The sequence below is a fragment of the Pseudopipra pipra genome, chromosome 5 (assembly GCF_036250125.1).
Source record: "Pseudopipra pipra isolate bDixPip1 chromosome 5, bDixPip1.hap1, whole genome shotgun sequence".
Classification (NCBI taxonomy): domain Eukaryota; kingdom Metazoa; phylum Chordata; class Aves; order Passeriformes; family Pipridae; genus Pseudopipra; species Pseudopipra pipra.
In genome coordinates this window covers 62,665,035-62,682,192 of record NC_087553.1, presented here as the reverse complement: position 1 = coordinate 62,682,192, position 17,158 = coordinate 62,665,035, and the positions used below count along the sequence as shown (strand labels likewise).

The 17,158-nt window shown below is 43.3% G+C and overlaps 1 protein-coding gene across 3 annotated transcripts in view; it reads left to right on the top strand.

Moving 5' to 3' along the window:
- The first annotated feature begins 779 nt into the window (after window positions 1-779).
- Window positions 780-17,158, top strand: part of LHFPL3 (LHFPL tetraspan subfamily member 3) — a 251,145-nt gene continuing 234,766 nt past the window's right edge. For all 3 annotated transcript variants that reach the window (XM_064656782.1, XM_064656784.1, XM_064656783.1), the window contains exon 1: window positions 780-1,279. In XM_064656782.1, coding sequence (XP_064512852.1) covers window positions 811-1,279 — 469 coding nt within the window. In that variant the 5' untranslated portion in view covers window positions 780-810. The remainder of the gene's footprint in view (window positions 1,280-17,158) is intronic.

The following is a 17,158-nucleotide window of genomic DNA, read 5'->3' as shown; positions in this document are numbered from 1 at the left end:
CTCCGCGGCCGCCATCCCACCCCTGAGGCGGGGAGCGGCCCCTGGTGATTCCTGCCTCCCCCAGGCTCCAAGCTCTGCCCCGCGGAGGTTTCCTTAAGGCGGGAGACGAGCGTCTCCGGGCTCCCCCCGCGCCAGGGCAGGCGCCGCCGCTCACACACCGCAGGGGACCCAGCAGGTGCCGCCGCCGGCTGGAGAGGTGATGATGTTTTGTGCGGGGAGGGGAACACCACACGCAGGTTCTAAACTTTAAAATCCGCTGCCTGAACGCTTTTCCCTGGACGCGCTTCGCTGAGCGGCGTCAGGAGCGGCTCGACCCGGCAGCCGCTGCCCGGCCGGGAGAGGTGCCCGCGGGCTGCGGGGCTGAAGGGAGGTCGCGGCCGCAGCGCCCCCGCCGCACGCAGGGCTCGCCCTGCCTGCCCGGGGACAGGGCGCCGGCAGCCCCTCGCTTCCCCTCGGGAGACGGCGCCTCAGCCGTGCCCGCTCCGCCGCGGTGGCGCAGGGCGGCGGGACGCCCGAGGCGGGCGGTGTGCGGGTGGCGCCCGGCGGCGGAGGGCGGGCTGCGGGGCGGGCGGTGCGCGGCGGCCGGCTGCGCTGCGCTGCGCCCCGATAGGCGGCGGCGGGCGGTGTCGGTGCTGCCGCCGCTGGCGCGGAGCCGCTGAAGCCCGGCAGAGGGGCTCGCCGGCTCTCGCACGCAGCGGCGGCGGCGGAGCGCGTCGCGTCGAGCGGAGCGAGCAGGGAGGCGGAGGAGGAGGAGGAGGAGGAGGAGGAGGAGGAGGAGGAGGAAGGGGAGGGGGGACCTTCTCGGCGAGGATGCCCGGAGCGGCTGCAGGGACGGCGGCGACAGGAGCAGGCTCGTCAGGAGCAGCAGCAGCGGGGATGCTCCCAGCTCAGGAGGCGGCCAAGATCTACCACACCAACTACGTGCGGAACTCGCGGGCCATCGGCGTGCTCTGGGCCATCTTCACCATCTGCTTTGCCATCGTCAACGTGGTGTGCTTCATCCAGCCGTACTGGATCGGGGACGGCGTGGACACCCCGCAGGCGGGCTACTTCGGGCTCTTCCACTACTGCATCGGCAACGGCTTCAGCCGGGAACTCACCTGCCGGGGCAGCTTCACGGACTTCTCCAGCCTGCCCTCGGGAGCCTTCAAAGCTGCGTCCTTCTTCATCGGGCTCTCGATGATGCTCATCATCGCCTGCATCGTCTGCTTCATCCTCTTCTTCTTCTGCAACACAGCCACCGTCTACAAGATCTGTGCCTGGATGCAGCTGACTTCGGGTGAGTGAGGGCAGCGCCCCCGGCACTGGTGGGCTCCGCGCCGTCCTGCCCGGCCCGGCCCGGTCCGGCCCGGCCCCGCGGGGCACGGACGGCTCTGGAGAAACTTGCGGCCCGGGCCGGGAGGGGGTAGAGGAGCGGCGGGCGGGCAGGGGTGCCCCGGCGGGGCAGGTCGGGGAGGGGATTCCAGGGGTGCCGGGACACCTCGGCAGCGTCGCAGAGCGGTGCCGGTGCTGCCCCGGGCGGCCCCGCCGCCTTCCTGGGGACCGGAGGTGGGCCGAACCGGGCTCAGACCGCAGCTCGTCGCACCCCTCCGAGGGTGCCCGAAGGAACCGTCCGGTTTGGGTCTGTGAACCGACCCGTGAGCATCACACCGCTCCCGGGCGGGCGGGCGGCAGCGGCCGGCTGTCCTCCAGCGCGTGGTCTGCTGGAAAGGTCAGGAGAAAATGGCAGTGGGGACACTTGGAGCAAGCGACGGGGGATGAAGGCAGCTGCCAGCCTGTTGAAGGCTAGTCCCGAGCCCAGGTTTCCACCTGGGCAAGGCAGACCCCACTTCGGCTCAGTGGGAGGGGTTGGCGAGATCTTTTGCTGGCGACGTGGAAGGGCAGCTGAGGTCGTTGGATGTGGCATTCATGAGTTTTGGTTGGGGTCTGTTTTGCTTGCTCACAAGGTTTATTTCCCACCGTATAAGAGTGTTAAAAAAAAATAATTTCAGTTGCTGATTTTGTCTCAGAAGATCTGAATTCATTTGACTTTCTCCATCACATCCCGTGTCTCCCTGGGGAAAGCATATGATAAGAAAGAGGGAGAACACCAGGACATCCCTTTTTGCATTTCCAGCACAGCTTTCCCTCTGAGTTAGTAGAGAACTGGTGATTTGTGTGCAGCTGGGAGGATAAGGAGGAGAAAAGAATGGTCTGTAAAGTTGCGATAGTAATAAAAGCAGTTTTGGCAAGACAGAAAATATTAATTCTTCCATCATTTGGGAAGAAAAAGGCTAAAATCAAAGCATAGCTTTTACATGTCCTCCTGATAAAACCCCGAAATTGGTAAGTTTTGGGTTTACAGGAATAAGCTGTTAGGGAAACTAAGCAAAATGTCTCCAAAATGGGCTCACAATCACTTTTTCAGTCCCCTTAATTGACCTACATTCATTTCAGTTTCTGAGCAATAATTCTTTTGAGTTTTTTGCTGAACAGCTTCAGCATTACTCAGTTTGCCACCTAGTCCATAAGACTTAGTGGAAATCTCTGGTTTGTATGAAACAGCTTTAACCATTTCTTTCTGTGATGCCTTTGTGTGTGTTATTATATATTTTTATGCTGTTTCTGTGACTGAAGTGTCCTTATAATTTCTTCCTTTGTCACATGGGGATTGATCTTCAATCACTTGAGGGTGGTAGATTTTTCCCCAGTTTCAGCGAGTCTGGGTTTGGGTTCATTTTCTCTTCATTGGGAATCCTCTTTGGTGCTGGTGGCTATTCTTGTCCATTCAGTGACATGCCTTCTGATATGGTCTAGTTAATTGTACACAGTCATGTCACTTGGCACCAGGCAGGGCAGACTGTTTCATCTTTGCACTGCTGATGTCTCCTCTGCTTCATTAAGGACTTCTGCTTTCAGCTGTCTCCTCTCCTTATGGCTCTGCTGCTAAAAGGTGGAATGAATATTCGCTTCTTTGGTGCATTTCAGCCTGTTTTGTTCACGTCCAGTATGCAGTAGGACAGCACAATTTCCAAATCCCTTGCGCTTTCCAACATCAGAGATAATGGTGTTCTATTTATATGGTTCCACTTCTTCCTGCCAACAGACACTAGTGCAAGGTAGATAAAATGAATCTGATTCCTTTACTGCATTTCTCTACAGGTGAATAATAATGTTTAGAAATCACTGCATGCAGCTGATCTAATGGAGCCCAACCAGTCTGTACCATGCTGCACGTGTGCAGGTGTGACACTGAAGATATGTTTTCAAGCAAAGCAACACAGAATTTTTGTCATCTCTAAATCTAGTAGATGCACTGTTGGCGTTAAAAGTCAATAGAACGAGTTTTATAATAGCAGAAGAATCACTTCCCTCCAAAATTAAAACAGTAAGGGAATACATGTGTAGCCAAGTGGTTATTGGCCATCTTTCCCAATTTGTTTGTGAATGCCCTGGAAGAACTAGAACAATGTTGGGTGTTGAAAGAGCCTGACTTTGTTGTCTGCTGAATGTTTTACCTTAATTCAGCATTTACTTGACTGTTCATTTCTGTATTACCTAAAAAAGTTTCCTTAAAGGGAGAGAAAACTACCAGAAAGTCCATATTGGTTCGGAATTCATCCCTTGAAGAAGAAAACAGTGGTGGGAAAGAAGGAAAACTTAGAGTACAATGTGCAGAACAAGACAGTTATAATGGTAGGTTTTCTATGAGGTATATGACCTACTTCTGTTATTATTTTACTGTTTTGAGAGCATAATTAATAGACAATAGTAATCTTAAGATACTTATTTCACAAAAAACAATATAGTAATGTCATCTACATATGCAAATAGTTCTGTGTAGTACAGGAACAAACTTGAACCTGAAGTTGTAAAATAAACAAGTATGCAAGTATAGCTCTGATTTTGCTTGCTATTGTGTACCTTCATAGCATTCGGTTAGATCATATAATACTTAAAATTGATCTAATTTAAATCTTCTTAGGGTTCTGACATGGGATCGTGCTTGGTTTAGGATTGCAAATAAGAGCTTAGGAATTCATTTCTTTAAAAGGAAGATTTTGATCACATTCTGTCCTGCATGAGTCATTATAAATTGTCAGCATGATATAGCTCTTGTTTTGAAGAGGTGTTTTTAAATAAGAAAAAGATAAACAATATCTTGGACACAGGCACTTTCAGTCCTTGTTGCTGTCTAATCGTGTCTATGACTAGACATGTCTATGACATGATTAAGAAGAAAAATCCTAGGAAAATAGCTATTTCCTTTGTGTATGTGAGTACAACATATGTTAGGTGACCTTATGATTTGGCCATGGCTTAGTCTGCCTGTTTTGTTGCGTGTGAACAATGCTGTCAGGGTATACTTGATACTTTGAGAGCCAGTGTTGGCAGCCTTGTTCTCCATCCCCTATCCTCCCCTTCTGCAATTGCAAGTTTATGTGTACAAACACTTGCACGTACACTTAAATTTGAGCAGCTGCATGAACAGAAACACTAAGTGAAAACATTAGAAATTAGGTATTAGTGTTCTTTATTACCCCACATCCAAGAGTTGCAAGAAACCTCACAAATAAAGATAATTGTTGAGATTTATTCCTTTACAAGTTAAATAAATTAAACACTTCAGTTCTGTAATTGTGATTTTTTTCCCCATTATTAGACATTTGTCATTACTTTTTTTCTTCACTAGGATATTGCATGTTACAAGAAAGAAAGAAGTAGAGAAAGCAAAACAAAGGCATAGAAGTGTCCTATGGACAAGTAGGATGAAATCAGGAGATGCCTAAGCCATGCCCACAGGAAGAAGAGTCAAACATAAAACCTCTGTGCTTTGGCAAACCACAGGCCCATCTAGTCCAGTGATCTCTGACAGTTGTCTGTAACTTGGGCCCACAGAAGCATCAGAGCAGCTAAAACTCACTTTGCCCTCAGTACTTTCTGTTCTCCATCACTTGTACTCTGGGATTTCCTCAGATGGATCTTGGCATTTAAAAGCTCTTGCTGATATTTATTTTGTTTAGGCTTCGGTCGCTTTTTAACTGTGTAAACTTTCAGCATTTGCAGTGTCCCAGAGCAAGGAGTTCCACAGCTTAGTGTGTGTTGTGTGAAGATTCAGTAGCGATTTTTTGTTTTAAACCTTTTGCCTGCCCATTTCATTTGATCCCCTCAGCTAATGTATTTGAAGAGGCTGTGAACAGGGGACTTGCATACGCATTCCCTGTGCTGGCTCTGATTACACCTTTGCTGTATCCCCTCAGTTACCTGTTTTTGAGACCTTTGGGTTCTTAGTCAGACCTTAGTTGTTAGGTTGTACCATACTTGTGATCATCCCTGCTGCCCTGCCTGTGACCATTTCCAATTTATTGTATCCTTTCAGAGGTGGTGGGACCAGAACTACACACGATATTCAAGACAGGCAAACCAGCCATTCATATAGCAACTTAATAATATTCTCTCTTTCATTCTTTGTTCCTTTCCTAGTAATTACTAATACTCCCTTCTTCCCTATTAGTGAACAATGGGATGATGTTTTCCAGAACTACCTATTATAACCCTAAGATCTCAGTCCTGAAGTGGTAATAGTCACCTTGGAGCACATAATTTTGTGTACTTAGGTTTTTTCCCCTTCAAAGAAATGTCTTCATATTTGTTTATCTACACTGACTTTAATTTGCCTTTTTTTTCCTAGTCACTCAGTATTGTAAAGTCTTTCTTCATAGTCAGCCCTTATCTTAGGTACTCTGAATGAATATCAGCAGCAAACTTTGTCACCTCACCATTTACCCTGTTTTCCAGCTCATTTATGAATAAGCGAGTAGCTCCCAAGTTCCAGCACAGATCCCTGCAGGACTCCACCATTGACCTCTCTCCGCTTGAAAAATTGACAGTATTTTCCTACCATCTGTTTCCAATTATTTATCCTTGCAAGGACATTTATTTTTATCCTCTGGGAGTTTAGGGTTTTTAAGACTGATGAATGACAGATTCATCAAATGGTTTTTGGAAATCCAAGTAGACTTTGTTAACAAAAATTCCAAAGGTACTTGTTGTTTTTTTACTTCTTTGGAGAACTCTAATAGTTTTGTGAAAAAAATACTTAAAATAGGTGTGTTGGTCCTACCTTACTCGCTTCCTTTCATCACACAAATATGCCATGTTTGTACACATGCTGACATAAACTGTTTCTTTCATAGTTCTACTGATTTATGTGGTGCAGGTGTCAGTCCTTCTGTGGTTCCCCAGGTTTTTCCTGGACTTGTTTCTAAAACTTGTTTCTTATATACTCAATTGCCAATTCTTTGAAACTATGAGAGGTTATTACATGCTACACTTAAAACAGGGAATTGTTTCAGAATGAAAAGATGGAATTCTTCACTGCAGCTATGTTGTTTGCCTTTATACCTGAAATCAGTCTGCAGGACCAGGTGACTTTTATATAAGAGTCTTAAGAGGCTTGACCTTGGTGCTCCTGGAGCCTTTGTTACTGCTGTTTGTCAGATCTTGGTATAGGGGTAAATTCAAGAAAGCCAGGAAAAAACCCAGCCTCGCACCAGTGTTTGAGCAGGGTGTCTAGTGGAGTCAGACAAGGATCTTGTTTGTACCCTCAGTAACTTTAACAATTTGTTGAGAGAGTAACTTACATTTATGGCTGCTGAACTTTGCAGGTGGCACAAAAACTATTTGTTTAATAAATGATAGTTATTTGTTTAATAAATTATGTTAAGGATAGCTAATTCCATAGACCTGGCCTTGAACACTCCCAGGGACAGGGCATCCACAACTTCTCTGGGCAACCTGTTCCAGTGCCTCACCACCTTCTTAGTAAATAATTTCTTCCTAACATCTGATCTAAACCTACCATCTTTCAGTTTGAAGCCATTCCCCCTTGTCCTGTCACTATATATCCTTATAAAAAGTTTCCATATTTCTTGTAGGCTCCCTTCATGTACTGGAAGGCCACAATTAGGTGACCCCAAAGCTTCTCATCTTCAGGTTGAACAATCCCAATTCTCTCAGCCTTTCCTCATAGGAGAGGTGCTCCATCCAATTGGTGGCCCTCCTCTGGACTTACTCCAACAGGTCATGTCCTTCTGTGCTGGGGACCCCGGAGCTGGATGCAGTACTCCAGGTCGGGTCTCAACAGAGCAGAGGGGCAGAATCCAGTTTAGAGAGTTGTGGGAGACCATGTCAAAGGCTTTAAAGAAGTCCAGAAAAGTAGCCTTGCCCTTGTCCACTGATGTAGTCACTCCATTGTGGAAGGCCACTAGTTTGGTCAGGCAGGACTTGCCCTTGGTGAAGCTGTGCTGGCTGTCGGGAATCACCTCCCTGTCCCCCATATGCCTTAGCGTAGGTTGTAGGAGGATCTGTTTTATGATGTTCCTAGACACAGAGGTAAGGCTGACAGGTAGGTAGTTCCCAAGATCCTCCTTCCTACTCTTTTTAAAGGTGGGTACAATGTTCCCCTTTTTTCCAGTCACCCGGGACTTCACCTGACTGCCACAACTTGTTAAATATCACGGAGAGTGTCTTGGCAACTGTGTTAGCCAATTCCCTCAGGACTCAGGGATGTATCCCATCAGGGTCCCATAGACTTACATGTGTTCAGGTTCCTCAGGTGGTCATAAATGTGATCTGTACTTAGGATGGGAAGCACTTTACTCCCCTAGTCCCCATTCTGCAGTATGCTGCCTCGAGAGGTATAGGAACAGAGGTTTGCCTCAGAAGACTGAGGCAAAAAAAAGTTGTGGAGTACCTCAGCTGTCTCCTTGTCTGTTGTTACCAGTTTTACAAGACTGCTGATTGGGTCGGTACACCTTTTTTGACCTTCTTTTTCTGGTTAACATACCTGTAGGAGCACTTCTTGTTATTCTTTGTGTGCACTGCCAGGTTCAGTTCCAGCTTCAAAAAATATAGGAGGCATCCTATTGATGAGAGAATTATGAAAATTATGTGTTACAGAAAACAGTTATTTAGAAGAGAAATTAGAGACTGTGGTAGATGGACATCTGCATGTCAGCTCTCACTGCAGCGCTGCACTTAAGAAGTCTAAAGTCATTCCTGAATGTGTATGCAAAAAATGGGACCGCCTTTGCCCACTGTGGTTCCCATGCCTGTTCTGTCTAGGTCAAACATCTTTCAAGACTCCCTTTCAAGTATAAAGTAGAAAGGATCTCAGAACTGATTTAAATAAATGAAAGAAGAAGATCTAAAAGGATGAATTTTCTTGCTATTCAGAAGAAGATTAAAAATTGACAGATGATGGCATATGAGGACCTACAGGGGGAGATTTCAAGTCATGCAGTGCTCCTTAACTTGACAAATGCTGTGTTTGGAAGCTGAAGTTACACAAATTTGCATTAGCCATGAGGTATGTACATTTGTAACCTTCTAAGTTTCATTTTTCATTTGTTAATTATCTTTACTAGCTCACCGGAAGCAAAGGACCTTAACCAACGCTGCTGCCAGCTTTTGTTGCCACTATGTATCCAGTTATAAAGCAGGAGGCACCCCGAAGGCAAAAGGGAGAGGAAATCAAGTCCAAAGACATCGAGCATGTTTTTGAGCTGAGTTTCAGTACCGATGCTGACTTCAGTAAAAGCGTAAACACCCCCCATGCCACCCCCAGGGTGAGGTGACAGGTTATTTAGTGGTCTCTGAGCAGTAGTGGGTGTTGGTCAGACCATCAGGGAGAAAATTCTGAAAAATCAGGGATTCTGAAAAATCAGGATCATGGTAAAATGAGGATTGCCTCTGCATTTTGGGGAAATGGGATGCTGGAGCTGTGCAGGCAGGCAGGGAGCAAGGAGCAAGGCTCTCCTTGCCAAGAGACTGTCTCATCGAGCCTATAAGGACATCTAATTCAAGCAGGCCTGGTGCATGTGCTTCTTTTTCCCAGAGAAGACTATGCTGCCAGTATAATTTTCTGTCTGTTCAGCATGAAAAGAAAGCTTCCCACTGGACTTAATAGAGACCCCCCAGAGCCTCCCTTATCCTTGCCTGGGAATGCCCCATGGTAGCCTCTGCTCTGCTGCTGTCACACTGGCTATGATGACTACTGCCAATCTGGCTCAGGAGGTGCTCATGTCCTAGTAGAAGTCTGAAGGTTAGCTGAGTAGGTTGGAGAGATGAACTGAAGATTTTAGTGGGAAATTGTGGGTGAAATGAGTGAGCGGGCTGTGCAGGCTTTTCGGTTTCATTACTTTGAATTAAACATTTCAACATATTTCATGCTTTGGCTATAAAAATTAAGGTAAGAGATGTATCATGTGGGCAGTAGAATTAAGAAAAAATGCAGTGCCCAGTGTGTCCACTCTAAGTCATTTCTTCCCCCAAATATCTGTGCCCACAATACCAAAAGTTCTCTCTTGCATCCTGTCATCTCATGCCTTTGGTAGCTAATCTCTCCCAGTTCCTCACAGAGTCTTCATCTATGCAATGGACAAAGGCATAGCATGTGCTGTGCCTGGCAGAAAGCTATTTGTCTGTTGGTTTGATGTCCTGAAGTTGCCATCTACATTTTTTAAATGTCTTTCCACTGGTGGGACATTGGGATTCTTTCTACTCTGCCCAGGAAGCAGCTTCTTCACAAAACTTGCAGGAGTTTAGTATCTTGGAGACTTGTAACATCAGTCAAATTTGGTTGAAATTGGTCATCAGGCTCAAAATCACACAGCCACATCAGTCTTGATCCCAGAGGGAACCTGTCTAAAATGTATCATGTAAAAAGTGTATATCTTTTATTTGTATGAGCGATTTGAGACTTTGATATCAAAACTTGGTTTTGAAGGATAAAGGTGTTTTGGGAATGGAGAAGAGATACTTTCTTTTGGTTAGAGTGTAATAAAAATTTCAGTGTCTTATAACTCTCCCAATTCCCTTTTATGAACATCCTGGGGCTATGGTCCACTGTTTGAAAAACAATAAGATAACAGAATAGTGAGATACAGAAGGAAATGCATAAAGTTATCCAGGCTATTTGAAAACAAATTCCATTTCACTGGGAAAAAATATATATGTGAGGGAAGCAAGAAGCGGAGAGGGAAACTGGGAGAGAATTTCAAAGAGGAGTATATCACCTATTGAAATGTGGGGAGCTGAGAACTTGGATATAGTTGGGAAAGAGAAATGGGAGTGGGGTTTGGGAAAGTGGCTGATGTCAGTGCAGCTCTACTTTCTTGCACCTGAAGGGACATCTGTGGCATAGGATACTCAGCTGCTGCTGAGTTCTTTCAAAAATTCCATCTAAAAGTGTAATGAAGAAAATTGCTATATGGCAAAATGAAGCCAGAAAGAGTGGAAACATATGGATATTATCAGCAGTAAAAAGGCATGGAAAAAAAGGCAGCTAGATTTCAAACATGAAGGTTATTTTACCTTTTGAGAAATGAACCTTTTTAGTACTGTGGTATAAACAGCATTAGCTTTGATCTTGGAAACATAAAGACAGCAAACATATCAGAACAGAAAATCTATGGTATGATCAGACACTGTGGACTCAATATTTGAAAACTAACAAGATCTGGCTGTGAGGAATGGCAGGGTCACAGTACTGAGGCATCACAAAGGAAAAAATAAAAACATTTTTGCTCAGAAATGGCAAAATGAAAAAAGAGACGTGAACAAGGCTATAGCCTAGAAAGTCTGCAGAATTTGATAACATCGGTTGCTATCAGCATTGTTAAAAATGCAGTGGCAGCATGACAGTGAATAGCTAGAATATGCATTACTGTGTGGAACAGTGTGCAGCTCCCAATTACTAAGCGGGAATTATGGCTAGAATCCTTAAAAAGGGGAATAGACTCCAAGACCTGTCTATTCTGAGAAAGATATTATCCATCTTCACGTTGGCATTCAGAGATGCAGAAGACTTGAAACAAGCTGGCCTTAGAATGAGAAGGTCATACTTACCAGGGGAAAAGGTTCCTTTATTTTCTCCTTGAGAAGCCAGATGCAAATTTATGAATTTCATTGATTTTAAAAGGTAGCTGATGGCCTCTGTGGAGAGCCTCTTTGACACAAGCACATCATGTGTTATTTCAGAGAATATTATTCAATCAAGTAATTGAGAGTGAATCAGAAGAGAGAGCTACTGAATAAATGGTTTGAAATAAATTATTACAAACAGTTGATGAGTTGTCACACATTCCATTTTCCTTATTTTTCTGGTTATCTTTCAGAAAGGAAAGGTTTATAGAGAAGAAAGCTAGGCAGGCTGTACTTGCAAGGTCAAAGACAAATATTCTGAGTTGAGAAGTTTAGAAAAAGCTACTTGTGAAACCTTGGGAGGCTCTTTTGTTTACTACTAAAAGTCAAAAGTCGTGCCTTACTTGCAGAAGTTGATGGAATAAGGTGAGTGATCTCATACAATGAGTGTGGCCAGGATGTCTTGTACTGCCATGCTAGACTGTACCTCTGCAACCTACAGTAGTTTATTTGTCATGATGAGCTTTGTGTGCAGCAGAAGTGGCAATAAATAGGACAAGGTCTCTTAAGATCAGAAAAGATTTTAGTAGGGAGAAGTGGGTTAGGAACAGTGTCTCCTTCTCCCGTCTGACCTTTTGCCTCTTCTGGAATAGCAGGCTTCTGGAATGGCTGCAGAAGGGTGAATGCTCCTCAGCTGTATGAAGCATGAGTCTCTTGATGGGGGCAAGAGCCTTGGAGAGGGTTGTTTTGCCCAGATGACAGAATGTAGTCAAGAAACACTTCCACAAACATCCCTGTGCCTCTTGGAGAGACATTTCCATACTGAGCCATTGCAGCTTGCCAGGGCCCGGCAGAGGGATGCAGTTGCTATGCCTGTACCTGCAAATTAAGCATGTCCAGAACCACCCTCTGCTGCACAGTCAGCTGGCACACTGGCCAGTGTCCATACTATTACATTTTTTTACCTTCTAAAACTGGGTCACTGGACTCAAACTGCCTGTTGGGAACCATTCCTGGCATGTCCTAACTTGCAAACTGTGCCCTGGCAATATTTTGGAAGATTGTTAGATAGAACAGACTACAACCACTCCTGTGACACATGCTGGGGGACAATTCTAACAATTTAATAGTGTAGACAGTTGAGTTTCAAAGCCTGGGAATGCTCCCTGTCACTGCTAAATTTATCTGTGTAGACATAACCAATATGTAGCCAAGGTTCAAAATAAGGAGCTCAAGAATTATCTGTGTGGGAAAGTTGAGATGATATGGGATTTAGACTTTTAATTTAAACCCATTTATAATTTATACTATGGCAACTCAGTGCCATTAAATTTGTTTAAATTGACAGTAAATATTCTCTGGATGAAAATTTCACATGAAGTGAAAGTTAGCTTTGAAACTAGACTTAGTAATGACCTTGAAAAAGAAAGATGTTTATAACCTTCAGCAAGAGGAGGAAGCTATCAAAAATGTAGAATAAGCCACAAAAAAGTTTTTCACCTAGAGATAGTGGGAGAAAGTTACCTATGAGCCTAAAAATCATAAATGAGTCTTATCTCTGATATAGACTGCATGTTTCAAAATCAGATTTCCTGCAGGTATCTTCAGCTTGGCTAAGGCTTATTTGAACACTATAAAACTATTATGCATCGAGTGCATATACTTTAGAAATGTTCAGTGCAGTTTCTTAAATAGTTAATTCAAAGTTTTAAGATTAGTTCCATGGGAGAAATATTAGACTTTCCATGAAAATAAAATTATTCATCCTTGTAGCTTTATGTTCCTCAAAGAAAGTTAATTATTACTTGGTTGCTGTGTCTAAGTATTTAGCCTTCCTATTACTGGTGATTTATATTAGAATATCATTAAAGTAAAGAGCTTGAAATTGCAATTCATGGCGATTACGCTAGAAAAATATAGTCCAGAATAGTCCAAACATGCAGCTGGCTTACCAGCCACAGTCATTTGTATTTAGTTCATACCAGGCATTTGTATTTGATTGGATTCATCAGTTGGTGAGGCACCATCAGCTGGCTCACAAACAGTCATTTCCAAGCTGACTCTTCACGTTTGTCAGCCTTGAGGAGTGAGGTGACAGTGGTGTCATGGACTCACTGGTGCAAGATGAAAGGCCGTGCAGTTGAGGATGGGTAACAGTAAGTGGAAATATTCAAAAGCTGTTGGGTCACAGTCTTGAGTAACCTAGTGTAGGGGACCATGCTTGAGTGGGGAGGTCGGATTATATGATCTCCAGTGGTCCCTTCCAGTCATACCCATTCTGTGAGTGAAGAGAGGACCTGAGTATACCTGTTCACCAAAGGATGGCAATGGGATGGCAGTGTAATGCAGCTGTGAAGAGAACATGTGTGATCCTGGTACATATTTTGCAAAGTATTTCCATCTGATTTAAGACAATGTTGACATAATTACAGGATGCACTGTGATATTTCTTGTGGGATTCTGGACACTGATGTCCAATTCTGACTGAGACAGCAGTAGCTGTGAAAAGGAAAACCAGTGACATTTCTTGCAAGGAGAAAACTAGGAAAGCTTGGTTAGTTTAATGTAGAAAGGAGGGCTGTTAAGATGTCTATGTCTGCTGACTAAAAACACATGGAAGGGATAAGAACAAGAGGAAGGGAAAAGAACTGTTTGAGCCAGTGATTTTCACTTTGACTTGATTTGATTTCCTAAACTTTTTCTAAAGGTGATGCTACATGTTGTGTAGCATTGTTCGAGCAAATTACAGCCTGTTGGCCTACTTTGCTTCATGACACTTTAAAAGTCTCAGAAGTAGTTTATGAACCTTCTGAAATCCATGGACTGTAGAGTGAAAACTAATGATTTTAAAATTGTGGCTAACAGTGGGACAAGAACAAATGGATATTATCTGGGTATAAATCACTTCAGCCTGGAAATTAAAAGGTGGTTTCTAACAATTAGAGCAAGAAGGTTCTGCAGCAACTTTCTGAAGGGAGGAGATTTTGTAAAATACTGAGCTGTGCACTAGAAACAGATGAATGTCTGAAAGAGATAACAGAATGCAGTGTTTGTAACAGCAAGCCCTGTTCCTCTCTCATTTCTCAAAATGAACTCATCTGGGTAAATGCTCTTTTCTATTCTACTCCCATTTGTTCCGTGTTTTAAACAGTATCACTCCTATCTCAGTGACTTTTAGGATTAAAAATAGACAGTGGCCAAGATCTGTAGATCTGTCAAGTGGGGCTCATTCCTGCCTAGCATTCTGAGCAAAGAAGCAGAGGTTTTCTTTAAATTCCCAGCAAAACTGTAAACACTGGCAACAACAACTGTTACAGTAGTGTGCTTCATATTTTTCCTTTGCATTCAACATTTTCGTGTGACTTGGATATTAAATTTCCTTAAGAAAATGTAATTTGTGTTAGCTAAATGCCAATGTTTAAAAGTGAAAGCAGTTGAAAAAGAAATCTTTAAAATATTCTAAAATACCAAGGTTTCAGGAAAAATAGGTTAGAAATTATCAGTTCTATGACTAACCTAAGATACAGTTTTGCTAAGGGTGTTTCCTGGAGAAGTTGTCCCTTGTTAGCTTTCCATGCACCTAATTATTTTGTGATGCCATGCTGCTATGTAAACCATCTTCCTAAATAGCTAAGAAACATGTAAAATCTCTTCATCTTGTTGATGTGCAACTGCATGCTTAATGTTTTGTGTGAATATGTTGGTGTCAGATATGTTGGATGTTGAAGAAAGAGCAGGCTCATCAAGTGGTCTTTGCCCACACAGGATGGGTAGCAGAGCAACACCAGCTTCCCTGCTTCATCCTTGCTGCCTGCTTTCCTCCCTCCCATGGCAGTTTCAGAGGGAGGGAGAGGAGGGAACACTTTGTCAACAGGATAAACCTGTGTTCAGTGTGTCTAAATGACTATGTAAGGCACACCCTGAGCTTCAAATGAAAAACTGTTGGTCAGGTACATTTCTGTGAAAGCTGGTTCATGCGGTGTGCATACTTAAAAATGTCTGTTCGGGATTTTGCACTCTTGTGGGTCCAGATCTGCAGATACAAGTGTCTGGGTTTAAATTTAGTCTCACTGAATTCAGTGAGTTTGTGTTTGAACTTAAGATAGTATATTTAATACCCAAGTATTAAACATAGAAAATGACACTTCATTTAATTTTAGTTGTATGGTACACTGGAGGAATTGTGCCAAGGCAAAAGTCTAGGAAATTATAACTGCATTTTTGTTTCTTCCCAAGAGACATAGTTTCTTTTATTCCCTGGGGCTGCTTTTTCCCAAATCAAGTCTGAACCAAATGCAAACCACGCTTCCACAAACAGCTCCATTTTACTTTACACTTCATCGGGTGATGGGTAAGCATAGATTCAACGGCAGGGATGTGTCAGAGAGAGAACATGCAGTGAAATGCCCAACTACACACACCTGGCTTAGCCTGTCAGGCTGCAGTAGGATGATATGATCATTGGCCTTGGCAGACCTAACCTGGCTCTGGCAAGGCCAGTCAAGTGTTTCTTCAGTACATCCAGAAGTGTTCAGGGACTTAAGATGTTATGTCTATCTCTGGTAGCCAAGCCATCAAGCAGTTGCCTACATCCAGTTGTCTGTGTTTAAAATGCCACAGGATCCTGTCTGAACTGTAACTGCTTTTTCAGCAGGACACAGGTCTTCCACATCTACATCTGCACACAGATGTCTCACAAGCAGTAGAACAGCTCAAGTGATATTAGGCACCAACATGCTGGCAAGTAAATCAAACCCTGGTTTTACTCTCAACTTGCCAGTAAAACTTTTGCTTAGGTTTCTCAGTCTGGACCTGAATCCTACCCTCTGTAGTTATGAAGTCAACCTGATCTCTGGCACTAATTAGCCCTGGCTGTGAGCTCTTCTGAGTGGAGCCACCATGCATGGGTGGCACGGCTGTTTTGTCATATGGACAAACCTTCAGAGATCCTGGAGTTGGCCAAGGGCCAGTGCAGCCAGCTAAAATTTCTTTGGCCAGTGGATTGCAAGGGGACCATCCATGGGGCTGGCTCTAGGAGTATTTTAATTTTGGTCAGAAGCACATTTTTAAAGTTAATCTTCCAGTTGTTCCAATTTAGTGTATATTGGTTCACATTATGGAGCAGTGTTGGCATGTGCAAACTGGATTTCTCTCCCAGATGTCCTTCAGGATTACACCTGATGCACTTCTACCACTAATGTGTCTGCCTTCCCCCAGACCAGACTAGGCCTGATCCAAAGTGAAATCTCTGACATACAGATGTTCTGGATATTAGTCCTAGACTCTGTTTCACTTTTTAGATCCACTCTGTTGCAATATATAACTTGCTAATGTAGATAGGCTATGCTTTTATACATTGGATTTTATTAAATTAGGCTTGCTTGTGTCTCGGATTTATAAAGTTGAGTTTAGGGATAATTAAACAAATATTTTGTTCTTGATTAGCAATATTCTGTCAACTATGGTTCCTTCTTAATGTGCTTTTGCCTGGGATTAAAATAAAGCTGCGGTGTCATAAATATAAGTATCAGAAATATGTTAAAGGAATTTGAATTACCTGATGCTAAAGGAGATTAGTGGATAGTGTATGAAGAGCTGCAAAATACATATTGACAATTGCTAAAGAAAGATGTTGTTATTTATTGCTTCCATTTATCATAGTACTAAAAGTCAGGTTCTCATAATTTAAGTAAATGCCTCAGTTCTACTGAGCTTCAGTGATACCTGGAAGAGAGGAATAAATACAGGTAATAATGTGCACCTAGCATTATTTTCTGAAAAATTTGAATAGTCTAAAATGAAATTTCATTAGTATTTTTTATATAAGTTCTGCAGTTTCTTAGTTTTTGATGCTGTATCCTCAACAGACATTGTGATAGGTCATTAATTTGTATGTGGATTTAGCCAATTTAGAATGGGAGCAAGAAAAGTCATTGTAAATGAATGCTCATTTTTTTGCTCTGTAAAGTAACGTATTTAAATTGTGATTTCTCAAGCTCTTCTAGAATATGTTATGGTATTATTATCCTGGTCTAGAATCAGTTAGCATCAGTGAAAAACTGTCTGGTTGTTTCAACAGAATGCATCAGCTGAGCAAAGGATTTAAGCACATGCTTTGATGGACTGGAAACTCGTGTTTTAAATGCTTGGCTTAATTGAAATCCAAAAAAAAAAATGCCCACCCATCTGATGTTGTGGATGTCAATCAAATATTTCCTGTGTACTCTTTTTCATTATTTATACAGATACATAC